The following is a 22,982-nucleotide window of genomic DNA, read 5'->3' as shown; positions in this document are numbered from 1 at the left end:
GGTGCGATCTGGTTGAATGAGAGGTAGTCCAGGGGTTTGTGCCAGGTTTCGGTGATGCAGAGGAAGTCCAGTTTGTTGTCAGTGATGAATTCATTCACGATGAGAGTTTTATTACTTAGCGATCGAGTGGTGAGCAGGGCTATGTTCAGATGATGTTGTTTTGGGATTAGTTGAGAGGACTGGGGAAGGGGACAGAGGTTGAGCAAATTGGCATGCTGTGAATTGTTGTGTTGATGTGATGACAAAATACGGTTTGACCATAGTGAAGGGCAGTGTTGAGAGTAACGCGTTACAAAAGTAACGCAATTACAGTAATGTATTCCTTTTTGCTGTAACGCAGTAATATAACGCATTACTAATTAAATTTCGGTAATATTATACTCGTTACAATCTCAGTAACGCGAGTTACAACCCATTTTAACGCAACATTTAGTGGTGCATTGGTTTTTTTAAGAATTCACCAACACATTTCTTCACAGGAAAAAAAAGCGTATTATTTTCCTGTCGCTGTATTCGATGGTTGAGATGACTGCAGAGACAAATACATTTGCGAGATGGATATTATTTTCAGGAATTATTACGCTGCGTTGAAGTGAGCTGTCCTGTTTCTGTTCCTGTGGTCAGAACCCATTGTATGTCCCAACATGTGACGGTACGTCAGCGGTTGACAGATATAAACATCTCGGGAATTAATGTTGAGGCTTGCTACACGTAAATATCATTGTATTTTTATCAGCCGTGGAAAGTAACTATGCCTGTAGTGGAATGGCTTCGAATGACGACCAAAAACGCTTGTCTTTTACTGTGACCATTTACTGTTCAATATGTTGCAGTTTTACAAACAAGAAAGTGAACAACTTGAGCCTGACGGACATGTTGCTTCTCAGTAAGCTAGCAAGAGTAGGCTACACAACAGACAACTTCCGTGTAGCCTACTTCAAAATAAAAGCACTTCCTGTGACGGTTCGCAGTAAAACTAAATTACTGTTAAATAAGGTTGTGTAGGCTACCTTTTCACAAATCAGCTGTAAATCAAGTACTGTAAATAATGTTAATAGTGAGTTTTAATCACACTATAATTTCAACATTTCCTTTAGAGTGTTTTAACCTAAACATGAATTTCTTATTGAAGTGCTATAAACAAACATTTTACAACAATGCCGTACTTTTAATTGAGTATTTTCATTTTCTCCTACTTGCCTATTATACGTTTTACTTATCTATTTTGTATAGCTTTAGTTACTTTGCATATTTATATTAATTATACAAAATATGAATAATCTATGATGTATTAAAGTGGATAAAGAGGAGACTTTATTGATCCGGTGGTGAAATTCACAAGCTAGCTGCCAAATCAAACTTCCCCTGTTATTTTGGTGAAAGTAACTCAAAAGTAATGCAAAAGTAGTGTAACGCATTACAATTCAGAGATAGTAATATTGTAATATAACTAATTACTCTCAAATGACAGTAACTAGTAATCTATAATGTATTACATTTTGGAAGTAACTTGCCCAACACTGGTGAAGGGATGCAGTTGGACGATGAGAGGTGGTATGTGAATAGGCAGCCAGAGCGTTTGTTTGGAGGACGGGGTAGTGACGTATGAGGCCACAGGGGGGAGCTGGTGAGGGTGATCGATCTGGGAGCTGCCATGGTGGGCGGAGAAGAAGAAGACTGCAGGGAAGTGGGGGCGTGTGGGGTAAATAGTCACGCATGTGGGGCAGACTGTACAGCGTGCTGTAAGTTGACTGCTAAAAATGAGCAACCTAGTCTGTTTGGGTGAACTCCGTCAGGCCTATAAAAAGAGCGACAGTTCCAAAATAAATTTTAATTGTCAATGAAACCAAAGTTGTGGGAATGACAGGTGGACTGGTGCTTCCTCCTGCCAGAGAACAGACAACAGAAACACAGCTCATGACATCTGAACAAAATACCAGTGCTGTTGTTTTTCTTGGGAAGGTAGTCTTATTATTACATTTTTTTTTCAATTGCTAAATAACTGTGGGCACTGGAGCCACATGTGCAAAACTCTAACTAGAATCTGCACAGTAGCAGTTCATGTGGACCAAACTCTAGTTCGTTTTTCATTGCTTGAACACAGTTTTTGAACGTCTACACACTTATCCCATGGTTTTAACCACAACCTGCACAACACTGTGGATCTACAGCACTTTGTTCAAATGCTAACACACTGCTGTCAAAACCACGCATTTACTGTAAAACAGAATGGATTTCAGCCCGGTGCATTTCAAACACTGATTGCAATTTCAGCTGAAAGCCTAAGCAGGTGTCTTGTTTTAGACTTGTTAGTGAACATATCCTGTATATACTGTACACAGGGAAGGCTCAGAAAACCTTTTTTGGAAATAAAGAAACACCAAATAAGAATGAAACAGTTATTCATTGTACTGTTCGAGAGAAACAGTAAACAGGTAAAAGAGCAAAGATAACAATATGTCCAGTTAAGATATCTGAGGTTACATACACAGCTATACAAAATTACTAAAGTAAAACTGTGCACTACTGTTTTTCAGAAAGTCATGGAGGTGGTACATTCATTTGTATTTAGAGATGATGCAGGTGCATGGCAATAGAAGACATCTAATGTGATGATGATGAAAACGTCTGGCCTGATGCTGGAGAGAGGCATGATTAGCCCCACAATGCTTTGTTACTATTACATACCTTTAGTTTGTAACTTTTGTTCCAGTAATTACATAAATTATTACAGACAAAATAGAAATATATATATATATATATATATATATATATATATATATATAGAATCCAACTGCTGATTTTCATTCCTTCTTGTTTACCTTAAAAACTGGTTATGTTATAAAATAAAAAAATCATGTGAAACAATTTCATTCTTCTTTACTGTAAAGTCAATATTAATTAGTGTGAAGTCACTCAAATGATTGAAACTGTACAGATGAAAAGTTTTTTTAATTTGTGTCTTGGTGTTTTTACTCTCAGTGTGTTCTGAGTGACAGTGTGTGTTGTCTCAGTGAAGATTGTTCTGAGTGTTTGGCTGCTCTGAGCCTGTTCTGCGACATGTGTTAAGAGTTGTGTTGCTTGGAGTGAGTTTTAGAGGAGATGTGAACTTTATGTTTAGTTCAGGTGACTGTTGGTAATGCAGACTGTAGAGTTTTGCACATGTGGCTTCAGTTGTGACCACTGTCGTTTAGCAATCGTAAAAAACTTTAAATGTTTAATTGTTCTTCACATCACATCATTATTCACATTTTAACATGACATAACATGACATGTAACAAACAGTGAGATGAAGAACTAATGTGCAGCCAGTCCAGCTTACAGTGGGATTAGTTTACATTGCTCTGCCAAGCACTTGGCTTTAACTGCTGAGCTTGCAATGTCACATTATCATGTTAATGCACACACACAGCCACTACACAATGTCTGAGGCTTACAGAGGAATAGAGCGGTAATTTGTTTCTAATTACAGCACACGCCACATACACGCCCTTCTTGGCCAATCACCTCCTTACTTAGGTCACCTTCTGCAGCCAAAAGTCTGTCACATACAACACCCGGTCCTCACTTCATCTTCAATTAAGTATGGTGACCGACAGGGGCAAACATCCTGCAACTTAAGAAAACACATGCAAATGCACACAACACAACCAAATAAATAAACACGCTGCAAATAAAAAAACGATGCAAAAAGAAATACACACAAACCCTGAAAACAAATGCAACAAAAAAACGCTGCATCCAGATTACACAACGGAAGTTCTCCAGGCTTCTAGATGGAGCAGCTAAGTGGAACGCTTGATTTTCGACCCCACGGAGAGAGAGCGCTCTGCCTTTTTATTAGAGTCAGGTATGGCTGCAGCCTGGAGACCTCCCGTCTCATGCCTCCCGTCCATAGACCGTATATTAAATTAATATATATATACAGTCTATGCTCCCGTCTCATGCTCTCCCGGCTGGTGCCGTCCCCGAGCTTCGACTTTTCAAAATAAAAGCTCGCGTCTGGTCCGCTATGTCTTCATACTTTGGTGTTTCGGATGTTTTTGAACTAAACAGTACGGCAATCATGCTAATGAATCAGCAGATGTCTTACTTACAACACGATGGAGTTAGCAAAGCAATTTTGTGTTTGTATGTGCAGTCGGGATTTATTCAGTTTGATAAATCCCACGGTAAATTGGCTGGTTTACTAAACAGGGAGGGACTAGAAATCCTGTCTGTTTTTTGTATTTCAAGAGCGAATTGCTCCACAATATGAATACAGATTGATCACTTATTTTGTTGGTAACCGTTGTTGTATAATCACAATATTACACTTGAGGAGGCCTACACTTCAGTAATGCGCCTTTCGGACCTTGAAATTAAACCCTCTCATGTAATATGGCTAAAACAAACGTCAACGTTAAACGCTGATGCAGTTTTAAATGTTTTATCACCATGAGTTTACAGACATGTCTCTACTGATTGATCTGATTGATCTGTGACCTGAGCCGAGACACACCCACCGAACGAGAGAAAACATATCTCAAACATAGACTTAATATTTACAGTCTATGATCTCAAAGCAGTTGCACACCGTTTCACAACGGTGCACACCGTTCTGAGATTGAACATGTCCCGCCGTCTCTCTGTCTATCCCTCCCCCTGCACGTGTTATTAATATTAATGAAGATGTTTTTTTAATTTGCTTGTGTTTTGTCTATTTTTTCTCTGTTTTCTTAAGTTGCAGGGCATGTGCCCCTGTCGGCCACCGTAATTAAGCATTCACAAAAACCAGCTCTGCTTTGGTCTTGCATTTTTTCAATCTGCTGCCGCTCGCGACTGGAACGCTCTGCAAAATATTCTCAAACTGGATAAACTAATTTCCATTTCATCCTTCAAAACTATCATATCATCTTTGTTCACGGACATATGCAGTTGCTTCTCTACATAATATTTTTCATGCTAAATATTTGAATGGTTTCTCCCTCTCTTACTCACCCATGTACCTGTGCACTTATCTCATTATGTGTTTGTTTTCTATGTAGTATTTCAAATTGTATTTTATGTAATTTCTAAACTGTATGTATTTCTAATGTTTTTTTTAATCTAACCCTCCTTCCCTTTCCTTACGCCGCCATTGTAAATAAGAACCTGTTCTTAATGACTTGCCTGTAAAAATAAAGGTGAAATAAATAAAAAAACAGCTTTAGGGTAAATGTGCAATTGTAGTTGGTGTGTGATGAAAAGTACACACACACACACACACACACACACACACACACACACACACACACACACACACACACACACACGCGCACATACACAAACACGATGAGGATGGAAAGAGGGAGAAGCAAAACCTCTGATAAAAAACAGAGATTGTAAACAAGGGGAGGGGTAAAGCCATAACAGAGAGGGAGAGGATTATTTACCGTTTTAAACGAATAAATCTGTATTGTGTAAACCTGGCACAGGAGAGGGAGAGAGAGAGAGAGAGAGAGAGAGAGAGAGAGAGAGAGAGAGAGAGAGAGAGAGAGAGAGAGAGAGAGAGAGAGAGAGAGAGAGAGAGAGAGAGAGAGAGAGAGAGAGAGAGAGAGAGAGAGAGAGAGAGAGAGAGAGAGAGAGAGAGAGAGAGAGAGAGAGAGAGAGAGATTTATATCAGCAGCAGACCAGCAAATAAGAGCGAGATAGAGAGTTATTTTTTGGAGTAGTTTTTTAAATTCTTGTAGGACGTAGAGATGTGGCTCTGAGCAAGAACTGAGGGAGCTGAAATAGACAGATACAGGTAGGTAAAAGAACAGCTGTGTGTGTGTGTAAGGGAGTGAGATTTCAATTATGTGTGTTGTGTAGAAGTTAAAAGTTTTTTTATTTTTTCAGATTATTATTCTAAGTGTCATTATGGAAAGGATCCCTACAGAGATAGACCTTTTTGTGAAAGATCCTTTTTGTTTAATATGAAACAGCCCCGAAATCACCATCACCAAACTCACCAGACTCCATGTGTATAGAGCCAGCATATTGTCACATGTAAATGGGTGAATTACGAATTTATTTCAACCAAACCAGAGTGGTGATTGTTGGAACAGTGGAAAGAGAAACCAAGACTGCTTTTGATAGTTTTACTTTGTTTCTGTTGACTTTGAACGAAGTGTGTTTTACGATGATAAGTGCTTTTTTTTTTTTTAAATGGAGTCTGGTGGGTTTGGCCATAGCAATTTAGTGTTTTTTTTTCATTTAAAGGAAAAAGGATCTCTAAAAAAACGTCTATCTCTGTAGGGATCCTTTCCATAATGTTGTCAGACACTTAAAATAATAATCTAAGCTTGTCAGCGGCAAAAACAGAACTTTTAGTGGACCAAAATGAGGGTGCGCAATAGACCAATAACTTACATTCTAGCTGGTTTCACCGTTGTTTCGTCACTGTAGCAATCTGCCATAAAATGGAAAGAAGAAGAAGCAATACAGAGTATACTTGCTGCAGGATGGAAGGAATGGAGAAAACACGGTGTCGCTGCGTGTGCCTCCCACTTGTAGCAGACAGAAATATATCTGCTATGCCTTATACAACCACAAGGTGGTGCCTCCTTTTTTTTATTATTGTGATGTTCTAGAGTGCAGACAGTTACTCTCCTCGGGACGACAAGAGAGACATAATTTATGAGTTGGTGCAGGTTATGCTATATGTTCTACTGCTCATGTCTGATTAGTAAATACAGTATATTGCCGTGGAGACCTGGTATGGTCCATCTTGTAGAATAAAGTATCAGTGTGGAAGCCTCCAAGCTTGTCCCTGGCCAAAAATGATCCCAGTCGGATGCCAAAAATAGCCACTTGGTTAAGAGGTAGATGGCCGGATGGTGACATTGTTTCCATGTCCAATAACGGTCCAGTCAGACCCTCTCTTATTAACCAGAATATATGGATTTTTACAACAATGACCATTTGATTGAGAATATATTTGGTTGTGAAATAGTTGTGATCAGACGTCCACTCCACGTCCAAACCCAGCGAACACTGGGACGTTGGATGCTGGTGGTTTGAACTTCTAATCAAGACGTCCTGTGGGACTTTGAAGCCAGGGAGCGGAGTTCACTTACGGGGAAAACTAAAGTCTTTCACCAGGAAATGTGTGTTTCTTAAAAGTGTTTTAATCCAAACCATGAACTTTTTCCTAATCTTCGTTTTGGTGCCTAATCTTAACTTTCGTGGCGCCAAAACGGTCATATTTTGTGGACTAAATTTAACCGTAATGTCCGTGGAAATGGCCGGCAGCTTTGTTGATTTGTTGAAGTGTTTTCATATTTGCTGTCGTGTTTTCCTATTTGCTGTCATGTTTCTATATTTGCTGTCGTGTTTTCATATTTGCTGTCATGTTTTCCTATTTGCTGTCGTGTTTTCATATTTGCTGTCGTGTTTTTTGATTTGTTGAAGTGTTTTCATATTTGCTGTCGTGTTTTCCTATTTGCTGTTGTGTTTTCCTATTTGCCATTGTGTTTTATGATTTGTTGAAGTGTTTTCCTATTTGCTGTCGTGTTTTCCTATTTGCTGTTGTGTTTTATGATTTGCTGTTGCGTTTTTTCTATTTGCTGTTGTGATTTGCACTTCAGGGTCACTGTACATTAGCCTGTGATTGTGTTGAAAGCTCCAGAAGAAGCTAGTAAATGGACTTTGAGGTTTATGTCATTTCAATGGAACATTTCTTTATTATTTGCACATGGCAAACAGTATTAGTATGATTAAGATATAATGACAACTAGAAGTACCTGGTTAACATCAGAGAATGTTGCCATGGCAACATAACCCTATACAGTATGTCCTTAAGTATCTCTAAGGCTAGGACAATGTGGTTGAATAATTAAAACATTTCCTGCACTGGTACTGCATATTGCCACTGAACGAGAATATGTAATGCAGAATGGTTTCCTATTGACTGGTTGTCATGTGACCCTGTGTTGCATCAGGTGTGTGGGGATGACAGGCGCCAGCTGGACCCGGGTGTGCTGGAGCAGAAGACCAGTTAGCATTCTGCTGCTCTTTGGGCTTTTAATAATAGGTGAGTCTTTACTATGCTCTTTGGATTTTTTTGTTTATCTGTTGTACTTTAGAGCAGTGGTTTTCAAAATTTGTTCAAGTATGGCAGCTTGATGATAAGTAACGGTGCTGCAAAGGGTCAAAATAGTAGCCTGTTAGGCACGACGCCAAGCTGAGTGAAGTGTAAAATAAATTAATAAATGGCGGCATGCGAAAAAAATTAACGCGTTATGCTCGGCCCTTAATCGCATCGCGATTAATGCGTTAATGCTGACAGCCCTAAAAAAAAGAAGCAAAGAAAGAGCAATTTCAAAGATTCTTTTCACATTATTCACTTAGACACATGGTCCAGGTTAAAAAAAAAAGAAAAAAGAAAATAATCTTTAAACTGCTGGACACAAGATGTCTCCTACATTCTCAATGTTTGTGAGCTGCAGGCTTCAAGTTTCCACATCCCACTGTGAAAATTGAATATTGGACCATGATTGGTTGTCATGTCAAATACGCTGCAGATATTAAATTGAGATTTAAAGAGAGAAATTTCCCCCTTTCAGCAGATGCAACAACATCACTTGGAAGGAACAGTAAGCTAAACACTCCTGAGAGGGACTTTAACTTCAAAATGAAGGTTTTTTCAGATACCTCATTGCCTCATTGTTTTTTATCTGTCATGTGCACAACAGTGACACAAGTATTGGTTAGCAATGAAATGCTACACATGACACATCAAGATCCTTGAAACAACTAGGTTTATTTTTACTTGACTTTCTAACATGCCTCAATCTCCAACACTTTGGTTCTCACTTCATTTCTAACCTTTCTGTTTTGTTCCCTCAGTCCCTCCATCCCTCCTGCAGCCTCCTCTCCCCCTCTCCCTGCCGGTCAACATGTCGGCTCTCCCCCCCCCCTGGCACTTCCTCCCTGTGTCCCAGGCGGAGCTGGACCCTCTGTTTTCAAACTCCAGCCCCTTCTCCTTCTCCCAGAGCCTGTTCATGGTGCCCTGGCCCGGCCAGGCCACCAGGCCACGCCTTCATGCTGCCTTTGGCCCTCACTCAGTTACACAGGTAAGAGGAAGAGGAGAGGACAGAGATCAGTGCGTTAACCCTTGTGTTGTCCTCGCCCGGTCTGTTTTGCCCGTTCATAAAGCACAAAGCATAAATGATCATTGTCATTACAATTTTGTATTACATCGGTAACACTTTACTTGAAGGTATCTACATAAGAGTGACATGACACTGTCATGACTTGTTTATAATGTTTATGACATGTTCATGACAGTGTCATGTCACTCTATGTAGCTACCTTCAAGTAAAGTGTAACCAATAAATTCATATTAAATGAACCCAGTTCAACTGACTTTCTACCCTGAATATCACCACATAGCAGCTTCTAAACCAGAGCTGCCAACTTTTTGTTGGGACCATCGAGGAGGTTAAACATTATCTTTTTCAAGCAAAGGGTTTTCAGCCAACATGTAACTCAAAGACAAAAGACCCAGAGACCATGTGGTCTTTCAGACAAAGGATCTTAGCCTACGGTAGAGTCCACATCCCTTGCTCCAAACTCCTAAATGAAGAAAAGGAGATAAGAAAATTACAAAATGGCCGGAGGGAGGGGCTACAGGAAGGTTTTCTCACCTCCAAGAACTGGGTGCCTTCCCATTCGTTTAGAGGGACCCTAAAAACAGCAGGGAGCCAGGTCTGATGGCCTGACCTATAAATAACCTCTTCACCCCCCACTTCTGGTCTTTTGCCCTGTGACTTTGGTCACTACAGCATGACACACAGAAATCTCAGCTTTCCACCTCAACTCCAGTTGACGACAGGTCAGCACGACAAGTTTGTGCTAAAACTTCCATTTTTGAAACAAAGTGGATTTAATTTCGGTGCTGGGAGCACCGTGGATCCTCTGAAACCACTCACCAGTGTTTTCATATCTGCAGGAGAAGGAAACAACGTTTTTCTTCTCAAGTCGACTCTAGCTCCCTTCCTTTTGCTCTTTTTGGAAGGAAAGCTTCCTCTGATCTGCTGACGAGCAGACACGGACCCCGTTTTTTTCGTGGAAACCTACGGACAAACGGACTGAACACACAGTAAGAAGGCTTACGTCTGGGCAGAGATAAATAGTGTATATATATATATATATATATATATATATACATACATATATACATATATGAACACATAGCTAGTTACCCACACGCGCTAAGGTGAACAGCTAGCCAAACAGCGAGTCACATAAACTGCAGAGCGCGCACCGCTCCACAGTTCTGCGCTCCGGTGTCTCCCTCTTGTCAACCACACGTGTGCAGACACGTTAGCTTAGCAGCTAGCCTATTGTTGGTAGCACATAGCTTAGCCTGAATGAGCTAACGGCTAATCTTGGGCCTAGCCTATCAATACCGCCCTCTTGGGGTGAAACAGTTTTGTGCAGCTCACAAGAGTAGCCATTTTTGTAGTCTTTGGCTAGACTACACCTCGTCACCCCCTACTCTCCCACACCCACACACACACACACACACACACACACACACACACAGAGAGAGGGTCTCTCCACATGCTGTTTTGTTTTTGCTTTGTTTTGTTGTACTTAAAAGAAACGTATATTGGTTTTAATTAATCAAAGGATTATTGATTGGCCATTGATAATTGTGAAGTTAATAAATTCTACTATACTTTAATTAGCATTTGTTTGTGATTATTTGTGTATTATTGTATTAATTGCTGGTTAAACACAGGTCAGTGCTTGGATATCACCCTTCCACTGACAAATGAGACTATTCCACAGTTCAATATTGGCCCCTGAAGTTTCAGGGTGGTGCCCCGTTTTGATTGTTTGTTGATTTGATAGTTATTAATAACCATATTCATAACTTTATTAATATTGATAAACATCTTTGATAATATGCCAATAATCTGATCTGTACCCCTACGAGTACCAAACATTAATGACGCCCTGTGTGAGGCCTGTTAGATACCAGCGTTATTACAATAATTATACATAATAATTCATAAATTTTTAATTTTATTGAAAAAGAAAATTTATTTTTGAAAATTATTGTTTCTGGAAACATTAACACCGCATGCGAGCGTTGAATATCTTTATTGCAACATTTAGGCAGAATTGTCCATTTTTAATTTTAAATATTTTGAAAAAATCTATTTTTTTTGGAAATTTTTATTTTTGAAAATTAATTTTTCTGCAACCTGCCAAGCATACATTCAGTTGTGGTTTGTGAATTTTCAGTGTGTACATTGGTTAGATTCTTTGTTGTCTAGATAACAACATTTTCGCGTTCTCTACTTGATCTTGAAATCCTTGACTAACACTCTGATTTTTGACAGTAACAGCTATTACACACCTGAGGTGTGTGACCTCTGACATCCTGACAGGATTAGGTTGTAGTAATTAGCTTAATTAGCAGTCAACACTTAAAACTAAAGGAACTACAGGTTGAGCCTTTCACCTGTGTTACTTGTATCAACCTTATCACAGTTAGTTCCCTTTGTCAACACAAAAGGAATTTAGCCCTGGTAGCAATCTGTTTACTAAAGAGGTAAAAATGAGTTGCTTTGATTACCAGAGGCTGGGAGTGAGAACTTCCAATGAGCCAACCGACACAGTCCTGCAGAATGTGGTCACTTGCCTCATCCTAGACTCCTCAGAGGATAGGAATAACCTTTAAGGATATGAAGCTACCTGCGATGAGATACTCCAGGAACTCTTAGCTTACATTGCACAGCCATCTTGGATGCTAAAAGCTTCCATACAAGGCTTGCTTGGTCAATTGGTGCTCATCTATCAGAGCAGAGCCCATCGGCAACGCGCTGTCCTCCAAGCACAGCTCGCACAGCTGCAGAACAGCTATGAAGCTGAGCAGCGCAAAACGGCGTGGCTTAGACAGAGAGTCCAAGCCAGGGGTGATGAGATCTCTCGCTTAGAGGAGAGCCGTGACGATCTGTCAGCACAGCTCCGGCGTGCTGAGCAAAAAACAGCGTTCTATTCTCCCCCTCACAGGAGAGACCATTCCCTTTCTCCTCCTCCTTGGTCTCCTCACAGTCAGAGACACCTTTCTTCTTCGCCACCTCAGCGAGAAACCCACTCTTCCTCTTCCCAGAGAAGAGAACGTTCATCATCTTCTTCTCGTTCTCCTCCTCGGAGACACCAGTCTTGCTCTCGGTGGAGAAAACCCTTTTCCTCACCTTCCCAGAGGAGAGACTCTTTTTCTTCTTCTTCTTCATCTCCTCCCCCTCGGAGGAGAGAGTACCACTCCCCTGCCAAAAGGAACAACATCAGAGAAACACAGGTAGAATCAGAGTTCCGTCCACTAACAAACGGTACGAGCCACAAAGCTCGCCATCCCGCTTTGATCAGACTCCATCCCCACTGCCAAAGGGGAGGAGCTGTCCTCACCTGAGTGACTATGATTCTTCTGATGTTTTGAACGGCCCCCGCTGGCTCCGAAAACATGATCTGAGCACTCGCCAGATCGAGCCTTGGCTGCATGATCCTCTCCGACTCCGAAAGAGTGTCTTGTTTGACCCAACGGAACGGGTAAGTATGCTGACACCTTCGCACGTCCAAGAATCACGTGATTCTGCCTTTGACCACGACCCTACTACCACATCCAATGGTCCAGCTGACCTGGATGAACCTACTTGGCTCCCCTCGGAACCTCCAGTCACTTCGGTCTACTCAGAGACCAGTGCTAGCAGCCTAGTGAACTCCAGGAGGGAGGTGTCAGAGCTGGTCATAATTGAGAGTTATCAAGAGCCTCTATCGGCCCGTTTGCTGGAAACAGGTGCTCCACTCTTCAAGGAGACACCGCAGCTAATTTCTGATTGCAAAATCCTGCTTCCTGAAGAAAACAGATCTTCTCCACTCGTTAAAGAGGAAGAAACCTTCCAAACCCTGTGCGGTTACAGTGGATCAAAACTTTCATCCACCACAATGGATACTTTGTGTAGCTTAAAGCCACACTCTGCCTGGACTCCGCCCCCACGAAAGGGGGAGGGAACTCCTGATGACTTGGACAACACCTGTCCATCCCCAAAACAAGGTCTGTATCCAGCAGAACCAGACCAGGGAGGGGACCTAAAGGAGCCCAGAGTGCTCCCTGAAACCACGACGCCTAGTGCCTCACAAGCCCCTCCCCTGACGTCCTGGGGAGACCCTGCCTACAAGGGCAAAGCCCACGGTACAGATACCACAGCAGGGGCAAAGGGGGTGTCACCACCCTAGCCTTGCTGGACTGCATCTCCAGGAAAAGTCAGACACATTCTAACACTTCAGCAGAAGTCGTTAAAACAATGCTCCCCCACAGTACACCAGTACTAGCCGTAGCATTCAGTGGTAGCATTCCCAGCTACCTGCCAGATAAATCGCCCATCACAAAACCTGTTTTGGTCGATATCACACCCCAGAGGATGAATCTTGTGCATCCTATTCACATCTGTGTAAGTGACACAGATGGCTTGGACACCGGTCACAACCACCAGAGACCGGGCCAACTCACTGACTGCCACCGTGGACACAGTCAGGCTCAGGTCGACACCCTGAAGCCACTTGATCCGGCAGGCAGTCTGCCAGCCCCAGACGGACAAGTCATGATTCTTCCAGAGCATGATCCTGGCTCTGACTCTTCCTTGCTGCCAGCGAGCACACAGCCGCTGCAGTCTGGCAATCTTGATTTTTCCAACCCTTACAGGTCTTTCCTTTGCTCGCTGAACAACAGCGATGCACCGCGCTGCCCCTGTATGGTTGAAGGTGCACTCTTTTATGGCGCCACACCCACAGATGTACCCATATTACTTTGGCCAAAGAACCCTGCCGTCAGGCCAGACTTGCACCATTTCTTGCGCCCACCTGATCCGCCTCCAGCCTTTGCACAGCAAAACCACTGTCTTCCTTCAGAGTCCCAGCAGACTCTCCTCAAGGTGGCTGGAGCAGGCACCTTCTTTATACTCCAGGGAAAGGGGGTCATACACGTATGTCCCCACCTCCAGGTAAACTTGATCGGCCCAGTTACCATAACTGGGCGAGGTAACCAGTACCTCCTCACCGTCACGTGCACTCTCACCGTGTGGGTTGAACGCTTCTCATTACCCAACTGCACAACCATGACAGCCACGGTTCTGCTTCTGAACCCCACGTTCAGCCAGACCGACTCAATAGGCGGTCCTCACGCCCAGGAAAAGGGGAGGGAGGCTTCCCCCCCAAGAGGATAGAAACGCAAACCAGTTGAGTCATAGGGATAGCTGCATGCTCTCACCTCACTCTGTTGACATGCACGCCCATCCTAAAATTTCCCAAACAGTAATCAAACTACCTCAAAGCTTCGGTAGTAAAATTATTTTCAGGATAACATTTTACTGTTACTTTCCATTCTGCTCCTCAAATACACTGTGCATGCTCTAGACTGTCAGATGTCACAGAAAACACAACCCAGGTGCGAGTAGCGAGAGATTTAATGCGAAGCATCGGTAGAGAAAGGAACTCTTCGGTCAAAGAACTCGAGCCTTGAAAGGATGCCAGCCGGCCTGGTGTCCAGGGACCTCGGTGTAGACCCATAAATCTGCTACTAACTGTATTGTGCAACCTTCACAGTTACATCTCACGTGTAGTCTTGGCAGTGCAATCCCAAATTTCGATAGCTCATAAGTATGAGAGATAGGACTCATTTTTAACCTATGCATCAGAAGATAGAATGTATACAGACTAGAGTCTGTACTGAGTGTTTGTTTTGACAGTAAAACATATATGCACCAGTCCACATGTACATGCACACAGTCACATGTACATACACTGGCTAACCTATTCTTTTCTGGAGTGAACCTGTTAACCCCTAACTACTTCACTTTTCTTTCCTATCTTCCTTCAATTTTTTTTCACTATATTTTGAGTTCATGTCACATTGAAACAGCAGCAATGATTGTACAAGGGATAATTCATTGTTTATTATGTGAAGGATTGTGTTTGTTAAACATATTGTGTTTAGCTATAGTTAGAAGTCATCTTCCCAGATGCTGCCTTAGCCTATTGTCTGCCCAGACACTAGCCTCAGCCTCAATGAACAATATGAACTTGTGAACTTTCTCTCATTCCCAGGAATGAATGGACTTTACTATCAGTTTAACCCTTTCTCCCATGAACTGTACGGTCCTTGGTTGCTCCGAAGATCGGGTTCAACCCGCTCTTCAGACCAAAAGGGGGACTGGTGGGACCATCAAGGAGGTTAAACATTATCTTTTTCAAGCAAAGGGTCAGCCAACATGTGACTCAAAGACAAAAGACCCAGAGACCATGTGGTCTTTCAGACAAAGGATCTTGGCCTATGGTAGAGTCCACATCCCTTGCTCCAAAATCCTAAATGAAGAAAAGGAGATAAGAAAATTACAAAATGGCCGGAGGGAGGGGCTACAGGAAGGTTTTCTCACCTCCAAGAACTGGGTGCCTTCCCATTCATTTAGAGGGACCCTAAAAACAGCAGGGAGCCAGGTCTGATGGCCTGACCTATAAATAACCTCTTCACCCCCCACTTCTGGTCTTTTGCCCTGTGACTTTGGTCACTACAGCATGACACACAGAAATCTCAGCTTTCCACCTCAACTCCAGTTGATGACAGGTCAGCACGACAAGTTTGTGCTAAAACTTCAATTTTTGAAACAAAGTGGATTTAATTTCGGTGCTGGGAGCACCGTGGATCCTCTGAAACCACTCGCCAGTGTTTTCATATCTGCAGGAGAAGGAAACAACGTTTTTCTTCTCAAGTCGACTCTAGCTCCCTTCCTTCTGCTCTTTTTGGAAGGAAAGCTTCCTCTGATCTGCTGACGAGCAGACACGGACCCCGTTTTTTTCGTGGAAACCTACGGACAAACGGACTGAACACACAGTAAGAAGGCTTACGTCTGGGCAGAGATAAATAGTGTGTTTTATTAATGAGTAATTTGCTATTGCTGCTACTTTGTGTTACCATTAATGTGATCTGATTAATACAGCGCTACTGCTGCGCATGTAATGTATTAATCTAGGATTGTGACCGCTGAGTCAAATCTATTCTGTGAATGTACTCTGATCACGGTGCATTGTTGATATGTTGTGTTGAATATGTAGCTAGCTTGTTCAGGCTGTAAATGCTACTTTCTGCTTCTCCCACTGCTGAGGAGTTTTAGGTACTGTTAGATCCAAGTGTATATATATATATATATATATATATATATATATATATATATATATATATACTGTATATCTTTCTTTCCTACTTCTCTAACCTTTCTCTCACACACACATATATGAACACATAGCTAGTTACCCACACGTGCTAAGGTGAACAGCTAGCCAAACAGCGAGTCACATAAACTGCAGAGCGCGCACCGCTCCACAGTTCTGCGCTCCGGTGTCTCCCTCTTGTCAACCACACGTGTGCAGACACGTTAGCTTAGCAGCTAGCCTATTGTTGGTAGCACATAGCTTAGCCTGAATGAGCTAACGGCTAATCTTGGGCCTAGCCTATCAATACCGCCCTCTTGGGGTGAAACAGTTTTGTGCAGCTCACAAGAGTAGTCATTTTTGTAGTCTTTGGCTAGACTACACCTCGTCACCCCCTACTCTTTCACACTCACTCACTCTCTCACACCCACACACACACACACACACACACACACACACACACACAGAGGGTCTCTCCACATGCTGTTTTGTTTTTGCTTTGTTTTGTTGTACTTAAAAGAAACGTATATTGGTTTTAATTAATCAAAGGATTATTGATTGGCCATTGATAATTGTGAAGTTAATAAATTCTACTATACTTTAATTAGCAGTTGTTTGTGATTATTTGTGTATTATTGTATTAATTGCTGGTTAAACACAGGTCAGTGCTCGGATATCACCCTTCCACTGACAAATGAGACTATTCCACAGTTCAATATTGGCCCCTGAAGTTTCAGGGTGGTGCTTATTGCTGATTGTTTGTTGATTTGATAGAGTTATTAACAACCATATTCATAACTTTATTAATATTGATAAACATCTTTGATAATATGCCAATAATCTGATCTGTACCCCTACGAGTACCCAACATTTTCAATTCAGTTTGGGGTGGGATGAAGATGAAGACGGTGTATTTTATGAGTAGGCCTTAGTGACGTTACCCTTCGCAGGGGTCAGGGTCACCAGTCCTTATTTCCTTATAAGTAAAGTGTAACCAATAAATTCATATTAAATGAAACCTAATTTTTGAGTTAATAAACCCAGAAATTATTAATTATTTTGACTAAACGTTAAGATCAGAGAAATGTATGTGGATGGACAGCCTGTTATGTGTATGGAACCATCATGATACTTTTGGGCAATTTGGTTAAAAGAAACCCATTTATTTTTATATAAAAAATCAAATTTGACCCAAATTTGACCCAGATTCAGATTCAGATAACTTTATTAGTCCCCAAGGGGCAATTCAGTTTTACAGCCAACCCATCAATTAAGAGTTAAAGTTAAAAAGTGCATTAGCATACAATGTATGTAATGTTAAAAAATAATTAAAAAAAAATAAATAAGTACTGCAGCAGTCATACATCCCCCTGTATACAGATGCTTCTCTCTCTTTCTCATAACATCCACACATTTACACATGACCCAATCATTACACACACACACACACACGCACAACACACACACACACACACACACACACACACACACACACACACACACACACACACACACACACACACACACACACACACACACACACACACACACACACACACACACACACATTCACATTCACCTACCAGTGACGGAACAGAGCAGCGGGGTGCAAGAACCAGTTTTGTTGAAGTTATGTGTATTAATTTAACAGTCTTGTATGTTGTTCATTTAACAGTCTTATAGCAGAGGGAATGAATGAGTTGGCATAGCAGTTAGGTGCCCTGCATCTGGGTGCCCATGTTTTGACGGAAGTTACGAGTAACTAGATGGTGGAAGGTTATGATGCCACTGATGGGCGACTAAATGAATCGTGACGTGTCTGAAAATAAAATAACAGATTTCTATGGGTTTGCCATTTGATGGAAACATTTGGGATAGTGTAACTACACAACTCAAAAAAATATATAACACAGCTATGGTCGTTTTTAGACATTTCAATGCAGAAAAGTTACATATTGTACCTTTAAGCTTCCTCAGTAGGTATATTCTTGGTTTGCTTGCTTAATAATGCTATCAGTGTTCTCACTGAATTTCAGTTGCAGGTCAAACACTGTGCCTAAGTACTTACCGAGGACAATAGGAGGGTTTACTGAAGATGCCAACGTGAGCTAATTTTACATAAACTGCTAAAGCTAACTAGCTACATACCTCTTTCTTTTTCCACAGCTGGTATCAGAGCCTGTCCTCCCTCTCTCGTCTCTTCTGTCGGCCTCCCTCCTCTCAGAGCATGTGGAGAGAGAGAAGGATAACGGCAAAAAGATGAGGTTCAGGGTGAGGACGCTGTTCCACAGGCGGGGCCACACAAGCACCCGCGGGACCTGCATCACCCTGCATGCTTTCAGGCAGACAGAGGAGCACAAGGCCTCCTGTATCACACAGGTCAGGACCAGATTCTACCTCTACTTAAGCTTTTCTCTCTGTCCTTCTCACTTCTTCACTAAACCGTTACCCTTTCCTTCCTTTCATCGGTTCATCCATGCATCTGTCCATCCTGTTTCCCAGCCTCCTCTAGGCCTGTGCGTGGTTACTCTGACTCTGCCCACTGACTGGTTTGAGGATCCACACACCAACCAATCACGTCAGGAGTTGGTAAAGTGGCGCAGTAACATCCACCCTCGCCGCCGGTTGAAGAAGTGGGAACGGCAGCGGAGGGGACATCATCAAGGCAACGTTGTCAACCGGCAGCGTACCACTTCTCCTTCACTGAGGTAAAGCCTTAAAGGAGCCACATTGTACTCATTTTCAAAAGAAATCTTTGTATTTTTGGTTGCTACTAGAACATTTTACAGTTTACATACTTCAATGTTAAAAAAACACTTCTCACTCTGTCTGCCTAAATATTGACCCTTTGCACGTGACGTCACGCTCCACTCGCGCGAATTATGAACGCCATGACGGACGGCGAAAGAGCTATGCTGTAGATGGACGGCAAGCTAAACTCGTACGTTTTCGTTCGTGTTTGTGTTCTGACATTCACAATGTGCAGAGTAATCCTCACCAACACAAGCATGTGTATGTATTGCCTTTCTGTTTAAAATGGAAATGAGTGATAAATAAAATGATCCTCAACCAGCTAGCTGCCGTGCTAACCAGCTAACAGGTCCAACCCGATGATGACCCACATAACTAGCTAACATTGGTTATTCACTGACCTAGCTACATATCCAAAAAAGAAAGCCGTTCCATTGCTCATTTAACTTAACACACATACAAAAAATATCGGTTAAATTAAAGATGACATGGCACGGAAACTAGCTTAAAAAACGAGTTAAATGCGGGTCTGCGGAGCTCCTACCCCGGCTAGCTGACGAGCTAGCTGCAGCTAGCTTTGGACGGCTCGCTAGCTGCAGCTAGCTTTGGACGGCTCGCTAGCTGCTGCCCATCACGTCGAAATATCCACCGGTCAAATCTAAACATAGGCTACGCAGCGAAAATAATCACAGATAAGAAGATGATGTTACAATTATGTGTGGTTACTACTGATCATAGACACTCCGTGATTTACTGCATGGATTAACGTGTGATAGATAATTAATTACTGCACTTCCAAGAGCTGGGATGTGTTCAGGCATCCATTAGCTAGGAAGTTGCATTGGCACACCCAGTGAACAACGGTATGGGTTGCCACGACCGATCATGTCCTCTAAAAACATGGGCTACGTGTTATATAAATCTTTACTTAAAGAAGAATTCCGGTCAATTTTTACGTTAGTCTTGATCGCTATGCTACGCGAGTACTTTTGATAGAAAAAACCCCGACCCGAATCAGTCCAGGTAACACGGAGAAGCTATAGCTACGTACTACAAATGTCCACTGAGCTAAAACGGCAGTGGTCGGGGCCTTTGTGCCTCTTAACAGACACAAAATGCAATTAATATGTCTGTGCCACATGAACAGGGCCCTTACGTGTCAACAAGATGCGTTTTCAACTCAGACATTGTTTAAATTCACCTACCCTGGTCCCTCTCTCGATCCTGCTGGTAGCTAGCTTGCCCTGTTAGCTGATAGCCGTTAGCTGCCATCCAGCTACTACCACACTACTGTTTTTTTAGGGGGGAATAAACTTCAAGACGTGACATGACCTGTCCTTTGGAGGACATACCCACACCACCGCCGCTCCGCGGATTATTATTGGGATGATTATCACAGAAGCCTGTCCGAATACACTCACCGGACGGCAGCTAACGGCTATCAGCTAGCAGGGCAAGCTAGCTACCAGCAGGATCGAGACAGGGACCAGGGTAGGTGAATTTAAACAATGTCTGAGTTGAAAACGCATCTTGTTGACACGTAAGGGCCCTGTTCATGTGGCACAGACATATTAATTGCATTTTGTGTCTGTTAAGAGGCACAAAGGCACTTTAAAACTTGCCCCGACCACTGCCGTTTTAGCTCAGTGGACGCTTGTAGTACGTAGCTGTAGCTTCTCCGTGTTACCTGCACTGATTCGGGTCGTTGTTTTTTCTATCGAAAGTACTCGCGTAGCTATAGCGATCAAGATAAACGTAAAAATTGCCCGGAATTCTCCTTTAAGTAAAGAATAGATGTTAATACAAAATAAACCCTAGATTGATGTCTTATCTTTGCCATTATGAGGTACCTCACCCCACCGTTAGCGTAGCATCACGTACCTCTAACCCAGCCAGCTACAAAGAACTGGTTAGCATCCACACTTTTAAAAGCTTTGAGATCAGCACCAGTATATGGGGATACCCGTTTACCACATAGTGGTACAGATCGTGTGGACTGAAGTCGGGCAGACTCTGTGATTTAATGAGGTCCGTGAAAACGGAGGGAGAACGAATTAAGGGTCGGTATCCAATCCTGCTATCTCCAACTTCTCCAAATACTGCTCTTTGTGAGCACCTACCAGATGCCCTACCTCGACCGATAACGGGACGACAACTTGTTGTTCAATAGAAGAAGCCATATAAAGCCACAAATACAGTTTATTTAGTGTTATGTATTTCAAACTGATTGAAACTATGAAACTTTCCGCTCGTCCACTACTGTTTAGCCTGTGCTTCCGCCGTCCGTCATGGCGCCGTCACATGGTCGTGTGACGTGTTTGCAAAGGGTCAATACCTGTATTGCATTAGTGCCTGTCTCTTTAACCCCCTCCTGAAAAGGCCTAGGCATCATTGCGGCGTCATTGCAGCCAGTAATCACTGTAACCCAGTTCAGCTGACTTTTCTACCCTGAATATCACCACATAGCAGCTTCTAAAACAGAGCTGCCAACTTTTCAATTCAGTTTGGGGTGGGATGAAGATGAAGACGGTGTATTTTATGAGTAGGCCTTAGTGACGTTACCCTTCGCAGGGGTCAGGGTCACCAGTCCTTATTTCCCAGGGTTTTGTTTTAAAGGTTTAGCAGCCAAATTCACAAGTTTAAAGCATTTATAGATCAAATCAATAATGATGAATAAGTATAGTATATCAGCATACTTGCCAACCTCCAGATTTTATATCCTAAATCTTGAGACAAGTGGCGGCGCCAGAGATGTTCTTTTGCTGGTGCTTTGGGGTTGCTGGACGTTTCAGTGAGGGTGCTCTGAAATTTTGAGTTTCCCTTGACACAAATAGGCTAACGTTACACACGCTCGCACAGATGCCCACCCACCTCAGTTGCGGTTTACTAAGCAAGCGAACGAGAGAGATTGATTTAAAGTTGCCGATACAACAGCACCATAGAACTCTGATTAGCCCACCAAATATATTTCAAATACCAGCCAACAAGCCGGGTTCAAACAATCATTACTGCAGCTCTCATACAGTGGCTCAGAAGATTAATGCAGCAGGCCAGATACACCACCCATAGCCAAGCACACACATAAACACACACACGCATGTATCCTCACACAGTTTTCACACTTGCACGTATGGTCAAAATAATGTAGTCATATCTGTAGTGACTTAATATATCTAAATAAGCCACTGAGGGCGAACACATTTTCTGGGCTAAAAATAAACCGATGTCCAGTGCGCTGTATAACTTTAGATTCGGCAGAGGCGGCGCCAGGGAGGTGCTAGGGGGTGCTGTAGCTACCCCTAGGATTGCCATAGCACCTCCTTAGCACCCCCAAGAAATTGCTGTGGTTGATTTATAAATAAATAAAAAATCGTTAATGTGTAAATAGTATAATTTATATTTGAAAAATGAATAAATACATTAATAAAACAAACCGATTATTTTTAGGCTAAAAAACACAGGTGATCGTATTCGGCCAAAGGATGCAGCACACATTGAACTTTTGACCTTACTTCCGCAGTAACGTATTCACACAGAAGAAGAAGAGCTCAATATTTGGAGCCGTTAGGATTAGACAAGTGAGTCTAATTCTAGCAATGGATCACCTGTGTTTTTTAGCCTAAAAATAATCGGTTTGTTTGTTTGTCCCGGGACCTGGGGCCTGTTTCACAAAAGCAGAATATATAAATCCAGGATAACTGATAAAGCGAGGCTTGACCTAGTCTAATTTGTTCATCCTGGCTTGGTGCGTTTCACGAAGGCCAAGTCAGGCTGAGGAGGAGTGACTAGGTTGAGCCAGGCTGAAGTAATTCAGATAGATGCGCGTCCACAGCTTTCCTCAAAAGACCGCGAGGTCGATCACAGATTTACTGATGCAAAATGGAGAATACGCATTGTACATACTTTATACAGAGTGAGCAGCAGCTTATTGTGGAAGTATGATGACGTGAAACACATTATTTGTATAAAAAGAAAAGAAACACGGCCGCTGTAATGAAACAGCGAGAGAA

The 22,982-nt window shown here is 42.3% G+C and overlaps 1 protein-coding gene across 2 annotated transcripts in view; it reads left to right on the top strand.

Moving 5' to 3' along the window:
- Positions 1 to 5,596: 5,596 nt before the first annotated feature.
- tmem132a (transmembrane protein 132A) overlaps positions 5,597 to 22,982 on the top strand; it is a 65,669-nt gene continuing 48,283 nt past the window's right edge. The window contains exons 1-5 of one of the 2 annotated variants that reach the window (XM_031293594.2): positions 5,597 to 5,767; positions 7,944 to 8,035; positions 8,851 to 9,077; positions 18,388 to 18,600; positions 18,724 to 18,929. In XM_031293594.2, coding sequence (XP_031149454.1) covers positions 7,954 to 8,035; positions 8,851 to 9,077; positions 18,388 to 18,600; positions 18,724 to 18,929 — 728 coding nt within the window. In that variant the 5' untranslated portion in view covers positions 5,597 to 5,767; positions 7,944 to 7,953. Of the gene's footprint in view, positions 5,768 to 7,943; positions 8,036 to 8,850; positions 9,078 to 18,387; positions 18,601 to 18,723; positions 18,930 to 22,982 lie in introns of those variants that run through there. The other variant, XM_036000621.1, reaches the window with a different exon arrangement.

This window comes from Sander lucioperca, chromosome 4 (genome assembly GCF_008315115.2).
Source record: "Sander lucioperca isolate FBNREF2018 chromosome 4, SLUC_FBN_1.2, whole genome shotgun sequence".
Taxonomy (NCBI): domain Eukaryota; kingdom Metazoa; phylum Chordata; class Actinopteri; order Perciformes; family Percidae; genus Sander; species Sander lucioperca.
Note: the sequence above shows the minus strand (reverse complement) of the source record. Positions and strands in the feature narration are given on the sequence as shown.